The sequence below is a fragment of the Pagrus major genome, chromosome 6, assembly GCF_040436345.1.
Source record: "Pagrus major chromosome 6, Pma_NU_1.0".
Classification (NCBI taxonomy): Eukaryota; Metazoa; Chordata; class Actinopteri; order Spariformes; family Sparidae; genus Pagrus; species Pagrus major.
Genome location: NC_133220.1, coordinates 8,479,698 through 8,497,587, shown reverse-complemented (window position 1 = coordinate 8,497,587; position 17,890 = coordinate 8,479,698). Strand labels below are relative to the sequence as shown.

Below are 17,890 nucleotides of genomic sequence, written 5' to 3'. Positions count from 1 at the left end.
ATATTTTATATTTATCTTTAAAAGTTGAGTAGAGATTTGTGTTTTTTATTATTTTTACTTGTTAGTTGAACAATTAAATACAGCACATCATTGTCAGAGCCGGTATGGTGAGTTAGGAGGGACTTTTAGGGGAAACTTTTGAAAGGCGTACTAATATTTTGAATTATTTTGTGTTTATATTCAAGACCTTTCATCTATGCAGTCAAAATTTCAATCAAAATTTGCAATTTACATAAAAATATTTGAAATTGGTAAGCATCTTCATAAAGAAAGATTAAGCCTTTAAAGACTTCAAACTTTCATGAAGATGTGTTGCACGGTGTGTTTTCTCTACAGCGACAGACTTGATAATGATTATGATTATCCAGTTTAGATGAGACCACGATGAAATTAACGTTACTGTTCAATGTTTTCTGAAGGACTATGAGATAAAAGGCTATAGGAGAGCGTACAGGCCAGGTTTTTTCACATGAAGAAGTCGGTGTGTTTACCAGGGAAACTACAGCTCACGATCTGCTGCATCAGCAACGACTCTGGCTGTTTTTGAGTCGTACAAACCAACCGCAAGAAAAATTCAGACACAACCAGAGCTACACATAAGACAGCCTCTATGCTTGACTCAAACGTTTCACTCATTGTCATACCCAACTTATGAAGGCAGCACATTCGAGGCAAACAGTAGGACAACCTGATGACAATGTAGCTGCCAATGCTCGGCCATCTTGTAACTTTGTTTCTCGTAGCGTGATCATAATATAATAGCCACTGACCGCCACCCAAGCCTCTCTGTGAGGCGGTACTTAGATACAGCGGTGCTTTGAGTGAAACTAACTAGATTGAGCTAACTAGATAATGAACACAAAGATGTTGCTTACAGCTTTACTTCCTGGTTATACAACTGACTGAATATAGACTGGTCCCCAGCGAGAGTTCCCGCTCGGCCCATGGACTTTACATTGTGATGATGTCACAGATTTTTAAGCTACTTTTCTGGGCTCAAGGAAAGTTTTGCAAATATAGAACCTCCATGTATCAAAAATGAATAATAGTAAGAGTCATCATTACCCTTGTTTGCAGTTCTTGGTGTCCTATGTATATAATATTTACCATGTTGTGGGGATCATGAATGTCTGTACATAAAGTCATGGCAATCCATCCAATACTTGTTGAGATATTTCAGTGGGCCAACTGAGATATAAACATTTCATCCCTTGAGCCGTGCTGCTAGCATGCTAAAAACATCTATGTTTGACCTCTTGACCACCTTTTTTTTTTTTGCTTTGGTGTTCTGCCTATTAATCAAACAGTCATTGAGGCAGATACACAACATTTCTTCAAAGTGGCCTCAGTAGACATGAACTATAGCCCTGTAAGTATCAATAAAAACTGGTGAAGTTCAGTCTCCCAACAGAAAGTGTGTGGCATGAATGATTAATGTATAATGTAATCTGTTCCCTGCAACTTCCCCTTTAGGCCACTGTTGTGAGTAAGAACACTTTCTCACTGTTTCTGGAGTATAAGTGACCTCTGAGCAGAAATAAGGTTAGTTTAGGTTCGAGTGAGTAAAGACGTTTATAACACATACAGATTGAATAGGACTGATTCAGATTTAGCTCACAGTTGATTAAATTAGACGTTGAAGTAACCATTGTCAGCCCGATGCTCTGCGGTCGTGCCGTATCTGTCAGCTCGTCTGTGGCATTTCGAAAATGCAGATAGATGTTCGCCCATCCATCCTTCAAACGCTTTGTTCCACTGAGGATACAGTATCTGTCTTTACAGCTGCTGCTCACTGCAGCATGAAATTAATATAGATTCATAGATTCATGATCCCCAGAGGATGACTGCTATTGATTTCAAGTGACCCCGCTGCTCCGACTTTTCTGTCTTGTGCCAGAGTCAAGACGAAATTCAACATGTCAAACAATATTCAGTGTCCTCTGATCTTATCTTTTATTGTCTTGTGGTCACGTATCTCTTCTTCATGGGAGACACACAACTGCAGCTGCACATCTATGACTGGAAGAAAGAGATCAGAGTTTGTGGTAAATGCCAATTAAAGAATACGTCCAATTTATGACCTCTTGGATCTTATTTTCCATCATCTCTATTGGTAACATTTCACTCAGAAGATGCTTGAGGTCTGGAAACAGACCAACAACCCACAAATTATGTCCACAGGGGCAAAAAACACAAGCAATCAGATGATCAGATAGATCTTAGGAACGGAAAGCTTTACTGATAATAATGATGAACGAACAAGGAAAATAGGACACATGGTGTAGTAATGTATTATATCTGTGATCTTTTTTTTTTTGTGACCAGCAGCTCTATGGGTCGCTCTGTTGTTTGGCTGGTCCACAAACATTTCCTCAACCGTTCACCGCATTGAACTAAAATAAAGAGTTGTAACCATGGTTTATGGAAGGCAAAATTTATTCTGGAGATCAGGTTGGCAAAATTCCACACATTGATGAAGACCTTGAGATGCATTTGAAACTTCGAGTTATTTCCGAGATCAAGCCTGGAGTTGCACACTCAAAGTCCTTGTTCTTGTGCCCATAAATAATATAAACAGTATTACAGATAAACATATCTTCTTTTCACTTTTGGCCCTTCATCTCTTACTTTTCTAAATTCCCAAAAATCATGAAATATTTACATTTGCCCTCCTCGCTGTTGCTTCTCTAAAATGACCTCAGTCTCTGGGTTTAAACAGACTGAACACACTGTAAACACAGAGGACGAGCGCAGCGGCCAAGTCTTTAAAATGCTAATGTGGGACGTCTTCTTTGTGATTTCTTTTCTGCGAGTCTGACTCATTCCTGCGTGCCTCTGTCCTCTTATACCTTGAAGGAGACGAGCCATTGTGTGCTTCGGGCACGGCAGATGGCCCCTGTAGCTCCCGCATCCAGCGTGAACCCTGACCTCCTGGTGACCTCTGACCTCTGTGAATGCACACTACACATGATTTCTCTCTCTGATTGAAGTATTTATGCTTTCAAACACTTCAGAGCCAAATTTAGGAGTCTAATGCTCTGTGCCGAATGTGCTTTTTTATGTATGTGCGTGTCAAAATGAGATTGCAGTGAGACAAATGTGTGACATGTTATTTAATTTGAGGTGTAATGTCTTTAAGCATCTGAGGAAAAAGCAATTACTGCTGCAGATAATGTGATTGCAAGTAGAAGTCCCTTTTTACATCCTAACCTGCTGTGACAGACTTGACAGGTGGATGATAGAGCGAATAAATGTGATGCCAGAGCACAGATTGTGTTAAAGGACAAGTTCACCCCCCCAAAATTAAAATTCAGACATTATGTCATCCTCATGCTGATGGAAAGGTGAAGTTTCATAGTCAATGAACATTTCTGGAGCTTCACAGTAAAACAGCAATGCAGCGTTTACCTAAACAACTAAAGTAGAGAGGGGTTTGTTTTAAAACGTGAAGAAACAGCTGGGGGAAGAAAAAACAGGCCGCCTGGCATAATCCAAGTCTCCAGAAGCTCTGAGATCCAAAACTGATCTGAAAAGATGCTATTTACACCCTTCACATGTCGCCAAGCTTGTGCACAACCCAACTGCCAGAAAGAAATGTCAGTTAAGTAAGTAAAAGCACAGATAAGTTACAACTTTCTTTATGTCGCAACCTAACGTTTGTTCAGGTTGAATTGTCTATTCCTCTCTTCTCTTGTCACATTGCTTATCCTCTGATTAGTTTTAGGCACAAAAAACACTTGGTTAGGGTTAGAAAAACATCACAGTTTGGCTTAAAATGCCTGTTTTGGTTGGCACGATCACGGTTGAAGATGATCCGTCTTCCTGGTTTTGACGCCACAACAGCGGCTGGAAATGTCTGCAGGTCTCCCCACAAAAACACTCACTTTTGACGTGATAAAAACAGCTGAAAATGTCTCCAGGCGTCCTTAAAAACATCCACCGCTGTGACTTGAACTGTGGTCGACGTTGACTTCTAAAACGATATCCCGGCGCCACGACTGCATGGCGGCATGCTTTTAGTTTAGCAGCTGCAGTGAAGAAGGTGGAAGAAAATGTCTAATCACAGCGACACTGTTTTCCTGTGAAGCTCCAGAAATGTTTTGTGGACTACGAAACTCCACTTTCAGTCAGCATGTGGGTGAGAAGATAATAACTACATTTTCATGGTTTCATCCTCTTAAATTTTTATAAATGTCGCTTTTCTTCTTCATTAATGACGGTAAGTGAAGAGTCTTTGGGTTTTGGACTGTTGGTTGGACAAAAGAAGCAATTTGAAGACGTCACTTTGGACATTTTATAGACAATTATTATTCAGTGTATCGTGCACATTATCATCAGATTAATCAGTAATGTAAATGATGAGTATTTGCAGCCCTTCTTCTTGTGAAACGCTTTATGTTCTGTTTTATTGTCTGTGAAGCTGCAGAGAGCCTCCTGCAGCTGTGTTTACTGGTATGTAAATTGCTCTCATTGTCGTACCTGTGTCCTTCTGAGAGTGTCTTGATCTTGAAAACTTGGGCTCAGACAGAAACTTTGGTAATTAATTACTCGAAGAAAGCCCTAAGAAAGGTAAGAAGTGCCTTTGTGTTTGTGATGTGAAGCTGCAGCTCTGCCGGGATGTGGCTGCGTGTAATCTATCACTCGGCTGGCTGTTGGCCAGGTTTCAACAGGGCACTCCACCAGAGCACTCTGTCAGAGGTAAGTATTAAAAATACATCACTACTGCTTTTATTCCAGGGCCGTAAATCAGGATGGCACAATCACAGTCCGACTGAGCCGGTGGTTAGGAAAGAAAAATGAGTCTCACTTTCTCCATCTAATCAAATATTGATACGGATAGATTTCCAGCGGCCTTGTGTGTTCGGGACAGAGACGTGCTGAATGTTATTGCTTGTACTTGCTCTAATGTGTCGTAAGCTTTTGCATTAAAAGGTTCTGACACAGTTCAGGGTGGTTTGGAGATAATGAGCTTCAAAGATTGTGGCTTTCATTTTTATCATATGGAGATAGATGGCTTCTTAATACTGACTCCCAAATCCTCATTTCTCAAGAAAAGATTACGTGTTTGGAATAAATTTATGTGACAAAAGCAGTTCGAGGAAAACGTCACATGGGAGCTCATAAAAGCAAAGTGATGGTTTTTATTCTTCTGAGGCAGAAAGTGAAGGAAGGAAACAAGATATTAAACCAGCCGTGGAAAGTAACTTAAGTACATTTACTTAAGTACTGTACTTAGGTACAAATTTAAGGTTTTTATGCAATTTGATTATGCTTATACTTACTTAGTATATATCACTTTTACTGAAGTAATATTTTAAAAGCAGACCTTTTACTGAGAGCAGAACTCTTGATGCTCATTTACGTCCTCAGTCCAGCCACATGCTCTGACCCAGTGGTAGAGATTAACCCATTACAGTTACTTCAGAGCTGTACTGAACGACAAAATGTAATGCTTCTTTATACTTCTACTCCACTACATTGCAGGGGTAGTACTTTGTACTCAACTACATAAAGAGAGTGGTGTAGCGATGACGTGTTTTTGTAGGTTAACCTGAAAGATATCATCGCCCTGGTTCCCTCGACAAAAAGCCTGCAGGATTTTTTAATTGGATCAAGTTTATGATAGTTACACGTTTTGGATCAAAGTTGCATTGTGGGTGATGTAGGCTCCAGGTCTTGAAAAGCAGTCCACTGTTCTTACATTGAACTATAACACTGTTGGACTCATGACTGACCATTTAAAAACAAATTATCCAAATCGATACCGTAGAACCAGAGAAATCACCTTTTTTATTTCACAGTCTTCTTTCTTTTTAAAACCTAGCGCCTACATTACCCACAATGCATCTTAGCCACTGAGTGACATCGCTGGAGGCAATTTATCAGATTACATGCAGCTTCCTCTGGAGCCACAAGAGGCTTTATAACACTTTTTCACACATAACGTAGTACTCATAAAACACCTGCAAACAAACTTTAATGTGCAAAATTGGTGGAGTTACCCTTTAAATGTACTTCAGGGAACTTTTAACTTGTCGTGAAACAGTCTGCAGACCATCAGTGATGAGATCATTGAGTCTATTTATGAATAGTTATTGTTATCTCTGAGCACTTCGTCCACCATCACTGCGTCTGTCGAGTACTCATGAGTACTCTGTCCAATCCAATACGACAACGGACACAATATCCTAGTAAGTGTTTAATCATGAAAACAAAAAAAGACAGAAAAACACAATATATAGACAAACATGTTTTTAAGTACAGTATAAATAAAACATATATTAAGACATGTAAAAGGGAGGTCAGACAAGCATCTTTGTTTATCACTCTACTGTTAAATACAAGAGAAGTGGTGTCAATGTAACAAAAAGTTGTTGGCAATTCAAACACACTCATATTTACAATACAGGACGGCAGACTGGGTCCAAAAAGCATTTACAAATGATTTTTAGGGATAAAATGTAGCAGAGAACTCACACAGAAACTATTTCAAAGTAATTTTAGTATTTTAAGAGAAGCTTACGTGACTCATTTGTATGATCCTGAAGTCTCCCATCAGGGACTCCGAGCAGTAATTCAAAACTAAAAATGATTTGTAAACATTGTTTGACTCAGATCGGCAGAGACGGAGACAATCAGATGCAGGAAAAAAAAACAGTGAGAGACATCAGAAAGAGGGTTTTCCACAACTCATTAAAAAATGAAACCAAATCATCAACAGGCCCCATAATGGTGGTAAACATAAACACATAAACAATGACAAGTTTACAAATTTCACTCAGTCATGTTTTCTGTGGAGGACTGAAAGTACCAAAACTAAAAATAAAGAAATAATGGACCAATAAATACGCTAATATTCATGAATGCACCAAAAATAGTAATAAAGTACATTTTGACGTTATTTAAATTATAAAATGTGACATAAATTATTGTTCTGCTTTAATTTGGCAGTAAGTAAATAAGGTAGCAACTAGAATGGCACTCAGTAGAGCGCATACCTCAGCCAAGGCCAAACAGTCCCCTTTAAGAAAAATGTTGAAAAACATCCTGTAGCGCAAAGTTAAAGAAAGTGAGAAAAAACATTCCTGGATCCGTCCCTTTATCCAGATCCACACCAAAAGTTAATGGGGTCTATTCTCGGCCGAGACTCATCGTCCATCCAAGTTTCGTGGAAATCCATTCAGTAGTTTTTGTGTAATCCTGGTCACAAACCAACCAATAAACTAGCGGGTGAAAGCATAATCTCCTGGGCGGTTTGAATCAAATAGAAATATAAATGTATGTAACATTTTATAAATGAATTCATGCGTACATTTATTTTTAATATTATGTTTGGTGCATTTCATGGCATTTTAATTTATTTACTGAATCTTAATTTATTCATTTATTTATTTTTATTTTTAGATTTTAGCACTTCCAGTCCTCCACAGTCCCCTGCAAAGTGACAAAAAAAAGCTCTTTTTCTAAAAAATAGGTCATCGTGGACTGACCCCTCTGCGTGTTTTCTTTAAAAATGATCCTGTAGTGAGGCTGGAGTTACCAAAACTGAATTAAAAACGGATGTATGGATTTTAACTGAACCTAGTAAGTGCTTAAAGATGTTCCCTGCTCATCCAACAATGCAACATTCAAACAAAAATCCAGTTAAGTCACCTGTTAGTTTGTTTTAACAGACTAGATGCTGTTATTTACACTGTTGGATCGATTTTAAAACCAGCAAGTCGCCACCTTTCAGCACTTGATCTGTTACTGGTGTCATGTGATGTCTTGGCTGATACTATCTACTCTGTCATGGGGTCATTTTTCCTGTTCATCCTCCTTCAACCTCCTCCATCTTGTCCTCCTTCTCAGATGGTGATGAAGCCTCCCTGGTCACTGCTGACCGACTCCGGTACCACGCAGCGACCCCTCCTCCTGGTCACACGTCGCTTCCGGTGGAATTTTGCGTAACACCGAAACCCTGAAACATCACAAATAAGCTGTTATCTGAACAGATTCAACAGATAGCTGTGAATGTGCTGTGAAATACAGGAAGTCCAATGACTCAGATAAACTGTAAGTCTTTAAGTTTTTACAGGCTGTTTGGATCATATAAACAGCGACATCTGCAGTGTTATAGACGCCAAGAGTAAAAAAATCAACTCTAAACCCATCTGAGGGATTTTTGCCACGTTTATGTATTTTAATAAAAAACAAACCCTGAAGTGAAATCTGCCTCTGGAGCTCATGAACGATCTATCAACTCAGCGTTTATTAACTCAAAACAATTTTACATGAAAATCAACATTTATTAACACTGGGACGTTTTCTGTTTACCACCACGTCAGTCTGCCACTAATTGGCCACTCCAGGGACCCTTACCCATCGCCAGTCAATGACTTTGTAAAAACCTTAATTATAAACACTGAGACTTGGGGAAATGTGTCTGAAACACGAGTGCACATGAAGAGACAAACTGCTGCTGTAAACTCTTACACAGATGCTGAAAGTGCCACCGAGTGGAGCACTGCTTTTAAAAGGTGAAGTTGTGGAGTCTGATGGAGAGGTAAATGCACTACGCATGTCCTTCATAAGGAAACAAGACCATCAGCTTAAAGTTTGGCTATTTCCACAGTCACCATGTTTGAGTCCCCGTGAAAATCAGCCAAAACAATTCAGGGTATGCAGACAAAAAGAGCCCATGTTTTCATTTGCCCAGGCAAAGTTTTGCAGTGAGTATGTTAGCCAATTAAAAGAAAGCCAAAGGGAAAGGAAAAACTTGAATGAAGAACAAAATAAAAAGGCTAAAAGGGACAGTGATAGAGCACTAAGAAAAGTACAAGTCATCCTCTGTCGACCTCCGATAAAAGGAAGAGGACAACTGGATCTGAAAGGATTCAAACCCGATCATGAACTGACTGTCTCGAGGTATTTCTCTTCCAAAACAAATACACCTGCTAGCCAGATTAAGGTCTTTATGAGTTGAGGTGATGGAAACTCTACCGCCTCTGTCCAGAGGGGCCGCCAAAATCAGCTGAAAATTAAAGTTTGTTGCAGCTGCTTTAATATGAAGACTGGAAACAGAGGGAAACAGCTAGCTTAGCTTTCTCAGAAGGTTACAAAATGAACTAATTAGCAGCTCATCTTGCTTGTTTAATATATATATATATATAAACCACAGTGTAAAAATGTTTGCTGCAGATAAGACAGTGGTATCAATACGCTCAAGTCTATTTTCCAAAATGTTGCACTTTTCCTTCAAGCCGTGCCCCTTGTCATGTGATACTGTGCTGTCGTGACACTGTTTCAACACTGTAGCACAGTTTCTTCACTCACCTTCCTCACACATGCAGTCGTCGTAGCATTTGTTGTTGAGGCCTCTGTTGTGAGGTTTGCACTCGTGTTGTCTCAGATCACAACAAGAACCTTTAACAGAAGAAGCACATTACTTTCAACAGATATTTCAATTGAGATGATATATAAGAAATACTGAAAAATAAAAAATAAAGTAGTATTAGTGATCATTTCTACAAGGAATGTCGTGCTCATTGTCATCTCTGAAAACGGATTTTCTGAATCAGCTTCTTTCTACGTTTTTCCACAGTTTCTAGTTATTGCACATAATAAGTTTGTTATACAATCTTGCGTTGTATAATGATAATTGAATCTTATGACGTAAATCTTTTGTATTTTGTAGCCTCACAGCGTCGTATGGTGACATGTGGGATGCAGACTGACCTGGGAGACAGTCCAGGTGGTGGTCACACGGCTCGATGGCGTCGGCGTCTACAGTCACGTTTCCACTGCTGAGGTTCTTACTCCGCCTCTTGTCTACCGCAGCAGGAAAGAAACACAGTTTTGTCAACTTAAACATATTCAAATATTTTAATATAATAGGGATAATTTGATTTTGATATGGATTATTTCCACGTATCCTGTTTTCAAATCAAAATCGGTTGCAAATTTACAATTAAAGCTAATTACCGACCTTTCTTCCTGGACGACGGCCAGGTGTCCACAGGTTTCATGTCCTCGTAGTCTGTCCAATCAAAGAGCGCCATGTCCAACGTTGGCATCACCTCTCCCTGTCCTTTCCCTCTTCCAGACCTCTGAGAAAGAAAACATAACATTGAAGCGAGTCTTTACATTTTACGACTAACCCTACATCTCAGCGGGAGCATTTGCATACGTTCTATGTGAGAAATCCTCACAGAGCAGCTCAAACATGCTGATATGCAGATCTGTAAACACCTAATCCCAGCTTCAATTATGTCTCAGCATGCTGTGTAAGGTCTGCCTCCATGGTAATATGTGAAATATCTGCTTTATTTATGTATTCAAATACAATTGTGATCAGAATATGAAGATGTGCATTAAAAACTAATCCTAGGTTTGACTCAATCCAGCGTATAAGCTGCTGTAGAGAGATCAATTCTGTCGCCTCAGATGAATGTTCAGTTACTGCAATTACAACCACAGCTGCAGCAGATGACTGCGGTTTGATTTGTCGACAGTGTTTTTCTATCAGCATTGCGAGTAAACACGTTCGGGGGGGTTCACACGTCGGACTCGTGTTGCGACGAGCAGAGGCAGCGGCAGTCCGAGCCGCTTCATTGATTCATAAAATGCCCTCGCAGAGTCGACAGAGATAGCAGCAGAGCTTTAAAAACCCATCGATTGGTGACAGAGAGCATGACTGCCCACAGTCTGGAATACAAATATTTACCACCAACATTTGTGCTGTTAATGCACACACAACGTACAGACGTATGGATTTAAACATGCGGTTCATTACACACAACCGCAGGCTTTATTTCTAATGCAGCCTGCGAGTCAACAGCGGTCCTGGGTGGACATTTTATTATTCCTGTACTGTATTTTAGTCAGATAATTAAACACATGCAATGTTTATTTCAAGTAAACCAGTGACTTTGATTAAAAGTGTCAAATTATTCTAAGGCTGTTTGACTTCTAAAACAATATGACTGTTAAAAAAACAGCTTGAACAGCTTGTGATTATTTAGTTGAAGCAACTTTTAGTTTCATTTTATTTGTGTTGTCTGTTTTTTCGTGGTGTTTTTCGCTCTGCTTTTCCCTCCACACCTGCACGGCATCACCTTCGTTGGCTCAGCCCTTCTGCCATCGTTCTTCCCAGCCTATCAGCTCCTTCCTTTCTCATTACCCTCACCTGTGCTTCTCCACCTGCACCGCATCCCCTCGTTAGTTGAGTCTGTGTTGAGTCTGTGTTGTGTTGTCCCCCTTCCTGATTTTCTGTTCTGTTCGCCTGATCCTGATCCTGCTCCTGTAGTTTATTTTGGATAAACGTTCTGCAGCTGATCTGCCAACCTACTTTCTCCTGTGTTTCCACCTTGTCTGTTCTCATTGTGACACAACTAAAAGTCCTTGATTAAAGGGGCACCGTGGTAGGGTCCGCCAAACAGTATGAAACTGTGTTGTCCTTTAAGGTCGGGTTGTTTTTTCAGTTTCTTCAGCCATGAAAACAAAGAGAGTTTGTTATTTTAGTTTGTTTAGGCATAAAAACAATCAGTCGGTGAAGATCTTTGTCTTCTGATTCAAATGTCATCCCAAAAACTACAGAGTGCTCCTTTAATGTTCAAGAAAGATCTTGGTCACGGTTGAAACAAAACAACAAGGGCTAATCGTTTAATTAGAAATTACTAATCATTATTCACTGATCACTGATGTGACGTTCTGTACCAAATAAACGTTCTTACATCTGGAGAACAAGATTCAAACGTCAGGACGTCTCTGCAGCGCTACTGTACTTCATCGCCTTTATCAAAAAAAGGTTGTATATCTTAATTTCTTGGGATTACGATACTACTTTGACTAATTGTGCAGCAAAAATGTGAAAATGCTCATCACCATCATCCTCAAATTGCTTCAAACCCAAAAGATTTTTCATTTACCGTCATAAATCACAAAGAAAAGCAATTCTTCCTTCAAACGACTAATCAATTAATCAATATATAGCTCACCTCTAAAACAATCATTGACTGTCGGTGGGATACAGGATGCAAACTGTAGCCTCTGATGTTAAAGTCAGTTTGTACTTTTGATCAGAGCCACATGAGAACAAATCTAAAGCTAATAAAGACATGTTTTGTTTTTCCCAGAGAATAAACACCTTCTATTTTAGAAACTCCTCCACCTTTTTTCTGTTCAAACAGACCTTTTTGCCAAATCGTCAGCAGACCACACTTGATATCAGATCATCAAGAAAGCATACTGTCAAAAAAATTAGCTGAGTACTTTCATGCTCCCAAAGGGATAATCCCTTTAAACTTCACTGACACCATGATCTGTACTCTTAAACTACCCTCAAGCAAAGATATGTTCTTTTCACCCTCTGGCAGCGATAATACGACTCTAAGAATAGAAAAATTATCAGTACAGGAAACTGCTCTTCCTTTCTAACACTTACATACTGTGGGGTATGTTTAACAATGCAGGGTGAGGCTGCTATTTCGAGCTTTAGACTTTAAGTCATTACAAATATATTGCATTGTGATTGCAAGAACTGACTTCTCCAACACTTAACCTCCAGCACTGATGTGTAATGACTCCATTTTGTTTGTAGTAGTCACGCTTTTTCCATATTTTCATTGTCTTGTATGTTTCAGTGTAGTTCCAATAACAAGAAAATAAAAATTTGATGAGCAGTTTAAATCTCTGCAGCCCCCTTAAGAGTTAAAGTCAGTAGCTGGGTATCTTTGGACTGATCCATAAAATCATATAAAGGTATGAGTATCATAAGCTCAAATATTCTGCCTCAGTAAAATAATGTCTCTCAGATAAGTATGTGATGACACTGCTGTAAAACAAAACTCCCCCCGTGGATTCAGCAGCCATAACTTTCCACGATAAAAGCCATAAAAACGTTGCCACCGTCTCTTTTACTCACACAGAGGAAACAAAACAGAAATGTTAGACAGTCTAATGAAGTCAGCAGGACTTTGAAAGGTCTCCAGAGGAATATTTGGTCCCTGAAAGACATCCATCAAAAAATGAGAATCAACATCCTCATGGAAACAGATCCATACTTGTTTCCCATCGCCCTCAGGAAATGAGCCTATATGGAAATATCAATTAGATTAATTGCAGGGGGATACCTGCTCGTGCTCCGCTGCTCATTAAACCATCAGCAGAAGATCGAACATTAATTAAGAAGCCCTGCCGCACGGTCGTGCCACTGAACCAAGGATTAGGGAAGGCTTTTTTTTCCTTCTGTGGTGCGATAATATCTGACTGCTCTGAAAAGCAAAGACTCACGACTGCTGGACTCTCAGACATCGAAGACCAAACAGACTGACAGTCCAATCTACAGTCGTCAAACATAGAGACGGACCAGGGAAGTCAAACAGAGCCACCGTGAATTTAAAATCTCAAGCAGGTGCTAAAGAAGTGCAAGAGTGTGATATCAATGACTGTATGAACACCGGACAGAGCAAAGAGGAGCCTATTATTAAGTGCCTTAATCCTGCAAACTTTCAAATGTCCTCCACCGGTTTCAAAAAGAAATCCAATTGTATGTAAGCCTATGAGAAAATGACCCTACTTCTCGCTTGATTTATTCCCTCAGTAAACAGTTTCCTAATGAGTTCATGTTCTCGATTGCAAGTTTCAAGTCGACTTCAATACAACAGATTCTTTCGAGGTATACTCTGCAGGATTTCCCCTCAATAAACAATGTAAATGACCCACTAGATGTGTGTTATAGTGTCTGTATCTGTATTTTCTTATTTTATTTTATTTTGTTGTCAAACACCGACACTTTAACCCAAAGCATCAATATCTGACGACTCAAAAATCGACAATCTTTCTTCAGAATCACTCGATGCATCAGCAACAGACAAATCCTGCATAGTGTGCCTTTAAAACAAACATCCAGCGACGTCTGTACTGCGTCGTCTTGAGCTGCAGTCCTCAACAAAACAACACGTCAATCAAACAATGTGGGTGATCCTGTAACTTCGGCCTTTTATTTCCCACCAACGCCCTACAAGCTGTTGGGTGTTTGTAGCGGCAGCTGTGACAAAACGCTTTGACAAAGTGGGCACTGGCTCAACATCTATTGATATCAGGTGCCAATCTTGTCTTAAAGAGTCTCATTTGTACCGGTTCCAGCATAAAAGGAGGTTGGGGAAAACACGTGCGAGTCTCTTTTTTTTCTCTTAAATGCTGTTTATGCATACTGTTGAAGCATCACGCTGGGGGAGTGTGACAGGTGGTGAGTGGTGCCCCACGCACTCCTGCAGGTTTTTTCAGCGCATGTGCCCACGAGCACAAAAAAGACTCTCCAAGCTCGCATACATTTTGCCCTGCCATGGTTTCTAATAAAGGAAGGTAGTTATAGAAAATGTGAACTGTGTGGTTCTGATCCCGGAGGCGTCGTTTTATTATACAGAAACGCGGCCATATTTATCATACACACGCTGTGACCAAGAGCCAGTGAGTCTGGCCTGCTGGAGGATATTTTTCACAAGCGGCACTTTCAGGTTCACGCCGCAGAGAGTGTCATTTCCAAGATGAGCTATGAGGTTTGCGGCGGCATAACGGCAGTAATGGGGCCCATTTTCGCTCTACTTCCCCCGCACACTGGGATCACACTGAGCCACAACAGACGCAGCCTTTAATAAGCACTTGGGTTTCGTTGGGGTTACCTGGGGTTTGGTGGAGGCCGGGGGCAGCGTTGGGGGATGCTCGTTCATCACCGTGGTAACCATGGAGGAGCCGGAGCCAAAGACGGCAGCGATGGGGGAGGGGGCTTCGCTGGGCGGGGTCACGCTGAAGGAGGGGGAGGCGGCGGAGGAGGAGGAGGGAGGATCGTCGAACAGATCTCTGTCCCTAAACGCAGAGCTGAGCTCGGGTTCAGGCAGAAACCCTGGACAGACAGGACGGACAAAAAGAGAAGATATTACAGTTTGTGGGAGGCAGTTTCACATACTTTCAGACCATTTTTATTATCATATCTGTGTACAAAAAGTTGGAAAAGCTGGAGCAGATAATAAATAATCAACACCCACAAGGCTTAATGACAACCATCTGTCATTTAGTTAGTTCTGATTCTCTCCAGATTGATCTTTATAATAATTTGGCTCAGGTGGCGCCCAAATTGACTTGGATGTGTTATGACTACATAATGCACCATTTTCTAACAAACTTGGAACCAGTTTACTTTTCATATTTTAACAAAAAACCCTTCCAATCTACGGTTTCAGCTTTTTCAACAACAATAATTCCCAGAAACAAGGTCTCGTTTATTCTGAATAATCGACAGACCTCACTGTCAACAGGTGTCACACAGACCATTTATACTGTAGAGACTAGTTACACTTCAATTTAGTTACTCTTCACACTGAGGATGGTAAATTATCTGGAGTCACCAAGCAGGACGTTGTCTATGGATAGAGATGTTGCTGTAAAAGGTGCTTCGTGGAACTTAGTTTATATTAGCAGACTCCTTTCCTAAAATAACGTTAGCTACTGTTGCTCTCTGTTAACGGAGCAGAGAGCGGCACTAAATCATGTTTCCATCACTGCCAGTCGGAGCTGGAGCCGATAAACACCTGTGACTACTGCAGAGTCATTTGATCTTGGAGTGAATGAAAATTGTACCCATTCCCACTGAAGACAAAAGCCAGGTGTTCGTGGGTGTCTGTGGATCCAGTGTGAAAGGGATACTACTGTTATATGTCACAACGTCTTCTGTAAAAAAATCCCTTTAGCTCCTTGTTGCTGCAGTGGATAATTAGTCAGACAGGGGTCTATATTTTGTATGTTTGGATCACTGGACTCACCTTTTCCATGCCGCCCCTTTTCGTGCCGACTCCCTTGTCTCCTGTGCTCAAAGTGGTGTCCGTGCCCATTCCCGTGTCCATGCCCCCTCCCTTTGCGTGTCCCCAGAAGGTCGTTGTCCCGGGCCTGCTGCGGACTCTTCATACTCATTCGAGCTCTGTCTCTGTCCCTGCCCGGGCCCATCTCCAGTCTCACCGGGCTCAAACTCTCCAGGCCCGTCCCATCGTCCTCAGGCCTGGCCAGGGGGTGCAGGGGCCTGTGGGAGAGCAGCCCGGCTCCTCCTTTGGCACCGCGGGCACCCTGGCCCCCGTGACCTCCGCGCTCCCTGCTGTAGCGGTGGCCCTGGAGGCCCTGCAGAGGGTGCTGCAGGGTGTTGCTGCCACCAGCTGAGGTCTGTCCCTGTCTCCTCTTGCCGTGAGGGGCTCCGGGCTCGGCGCTGTGCGACAGGACCAGGGTGGCAAACAGGAACGCCAGCAGAAGACTCCAGGAGAGAGCCATTGTCTGTAAAGCACAACTCCACCTGCTGGGAGGAGAAAATACATCTCAGTACTGCTCACATTCAGATTCAAATCACTGACGCTGAAACTTAATGTAGATTTAAGCGGCACTAGTGATTGTTCATACAGGACCTACAGAACAATCCGGTGGTTTCGGAGGATTATATCGAGTACATCATCATAATTGATGCTGATGCAGAAGCCCTGATCTAAACCCGCAAGTCCTCCATTTTTGTGATCTGTCCTGCTGTTTTCCTTCTTCCATCACCCGTCCTACGAATTCAGACGACATCCCTCTCGGCCTCTTCAGTGGGCCCATTTATCTGGACTTGGTGGGTTTGAGGAGACGATAAAGAGACGGACAGACACTTTTTAGAAATGACTTCCCAGCCTTCATTCCTGCACCCCTTACTCAGTATGAGAAACTGCACTGCGCACATCCTTCATCACCTCCTATTCAGTGGTCTCGAGAGCCGTCCGACCGTACCTTTCATTACAAAAGTCAACATATCTGTGAGGTGTGACTGAACTGAAATATGAGGTTCTGTGTGTCCGCATTAAAGGCCCGGCAGCTTGTCCAAACGTGAAGAAAATGACGGTGTGGAGTGGAAGCACTTCACCTTTTTTTATTTATATATTAAAGTGTGAAGTCAGGCGAAATTCAAATTGTGATTTAATGTCACTAAAGGTTTATTTGTTCAGTCATTCAGCTGTACGTGTATTTTGAGCGGTTATAAAAAGGAAACAAGAGTTTGAAACGAGTCCAGTTGCCTGCGATACAGCACCTACAATGACCATGACCTGGATGTTTCTAAGTGCTGTATCGTAGGCAGCTGGACTTGTTTCAGTTTGTTGAAGATGTTTCACCTCTCATCCAAGAGGCTTCCTCAGTTCTGACTAACTGGAGGCCACTGTGTGGGAGTGTCCTTACAGGTCATTGACCCAGCCGGCCTTCATGTGGGTTGCTAGGGCTAGGTGAGCCCAGGTGTAAGTGGTTGTTAAGCTGTCTGGGGAGGGAACTCAGTACTGCATTGTAGTTGGGTGATAAGAAGTGTCATAGGCCACCTCCTCTTCCTCTTCCTGGGCTCACCTAGCCCTAGCAACCCACACAAAGGCCGGTTAGGTCAACAATGAGGTCGGCGGCTCCCATGATCCCACGCTACTTCACAACCACAGTGAAAACACGTCTAACACCTAAATGACAACATATGTTAGTTTTTTTTTTGTCTGATCAAAATCTAAATGATTTCAAGCAAATATCATTCATATAAGGATTCAAATATTCAGATTCTGGCCGACACTAAGTAGATTTTAGTGTTGGCAAAGGGGGAAACAGTAAGAAAACAAAGCAAACTCAACGGATAGAAAACTCCATGATGATCATATAGATACAATACTATTCCACTAAAACTCTATATTTGATATAAAATCAATAAAGTGTCCAATTTTTTGCCGTCTTCATTCCTTGCACTACACACCAGATAAGTGAACACCAGTTCTCCTTGTGTCATGTCAGATGACAGGTCATGCTGTTGTTTCTAAATAGGATCTGGTTTGTTTGGTCGTCCACTTTCAAACGCTGCGACAATCCATCG

General features: G+C 41.3%; 1 protein-coding gene across 1 annotated transcript; it reads right to left on the bottom strand.

Annotated features, from left to right (window-relative positions):
- Positions 1–6,295: 6,295 nt before the first annotated feature.
- draxina (dorsal inhibitory axon guidance protein a) lies at positions 6,296–16,316 on the bottom strand. Its single transcript, XM_073468653.1, has 6 exons — positions 15,801–16,316; positions 14,664–14,884; positions 9,968–10,088; positions 9,718–9,810; positions 9,316–9,405; positions 6,296–7,960 (listed from the first exon to the last, which is right to left on the bottom strand). Exons 1-6 carry the CDS (start codon positions 16,294–16,296, stop codon positions 7,848–7,850), a joined length of 1,134 nt encoding a protein of 377 aa, XP_073324754.1. The 5' UTR covers positions 16,297–16,316; the 3' UTR covers positions 6,296–7,847.
- Positions 16,317–17,890: the final 1,574 nt, after the last annotated feature.

What these genes read in the sequence shown, in the direction of transcription:
- draxina (XM_073468653.1), bottom strand. Translation starts at nt 16,296, where the DNA reads ATGGCTCTCTCCTGGAGTCTTCTGCTGGCGTTCCTGTTTGCCACCCTG. An exon ending in CGGCCTCCACCAAACCCCAG is followed by an intron (nt 10,089 to 14,663) that starts GTAACCCCAACG and finishes TTTCTTTCTCAG; the next exon opens with AGGTCTGGAAGAGGGAAAGG. An exon ending in CCACCTGGACTGTCTCCCAG is followed by an intron (nt 9,406 to 9,717) that starts GTCAGTCTGCAT and finishes CTTCTGTTAAAG; the next exon opens with GTTCTTGTTGTGATCTGAGA.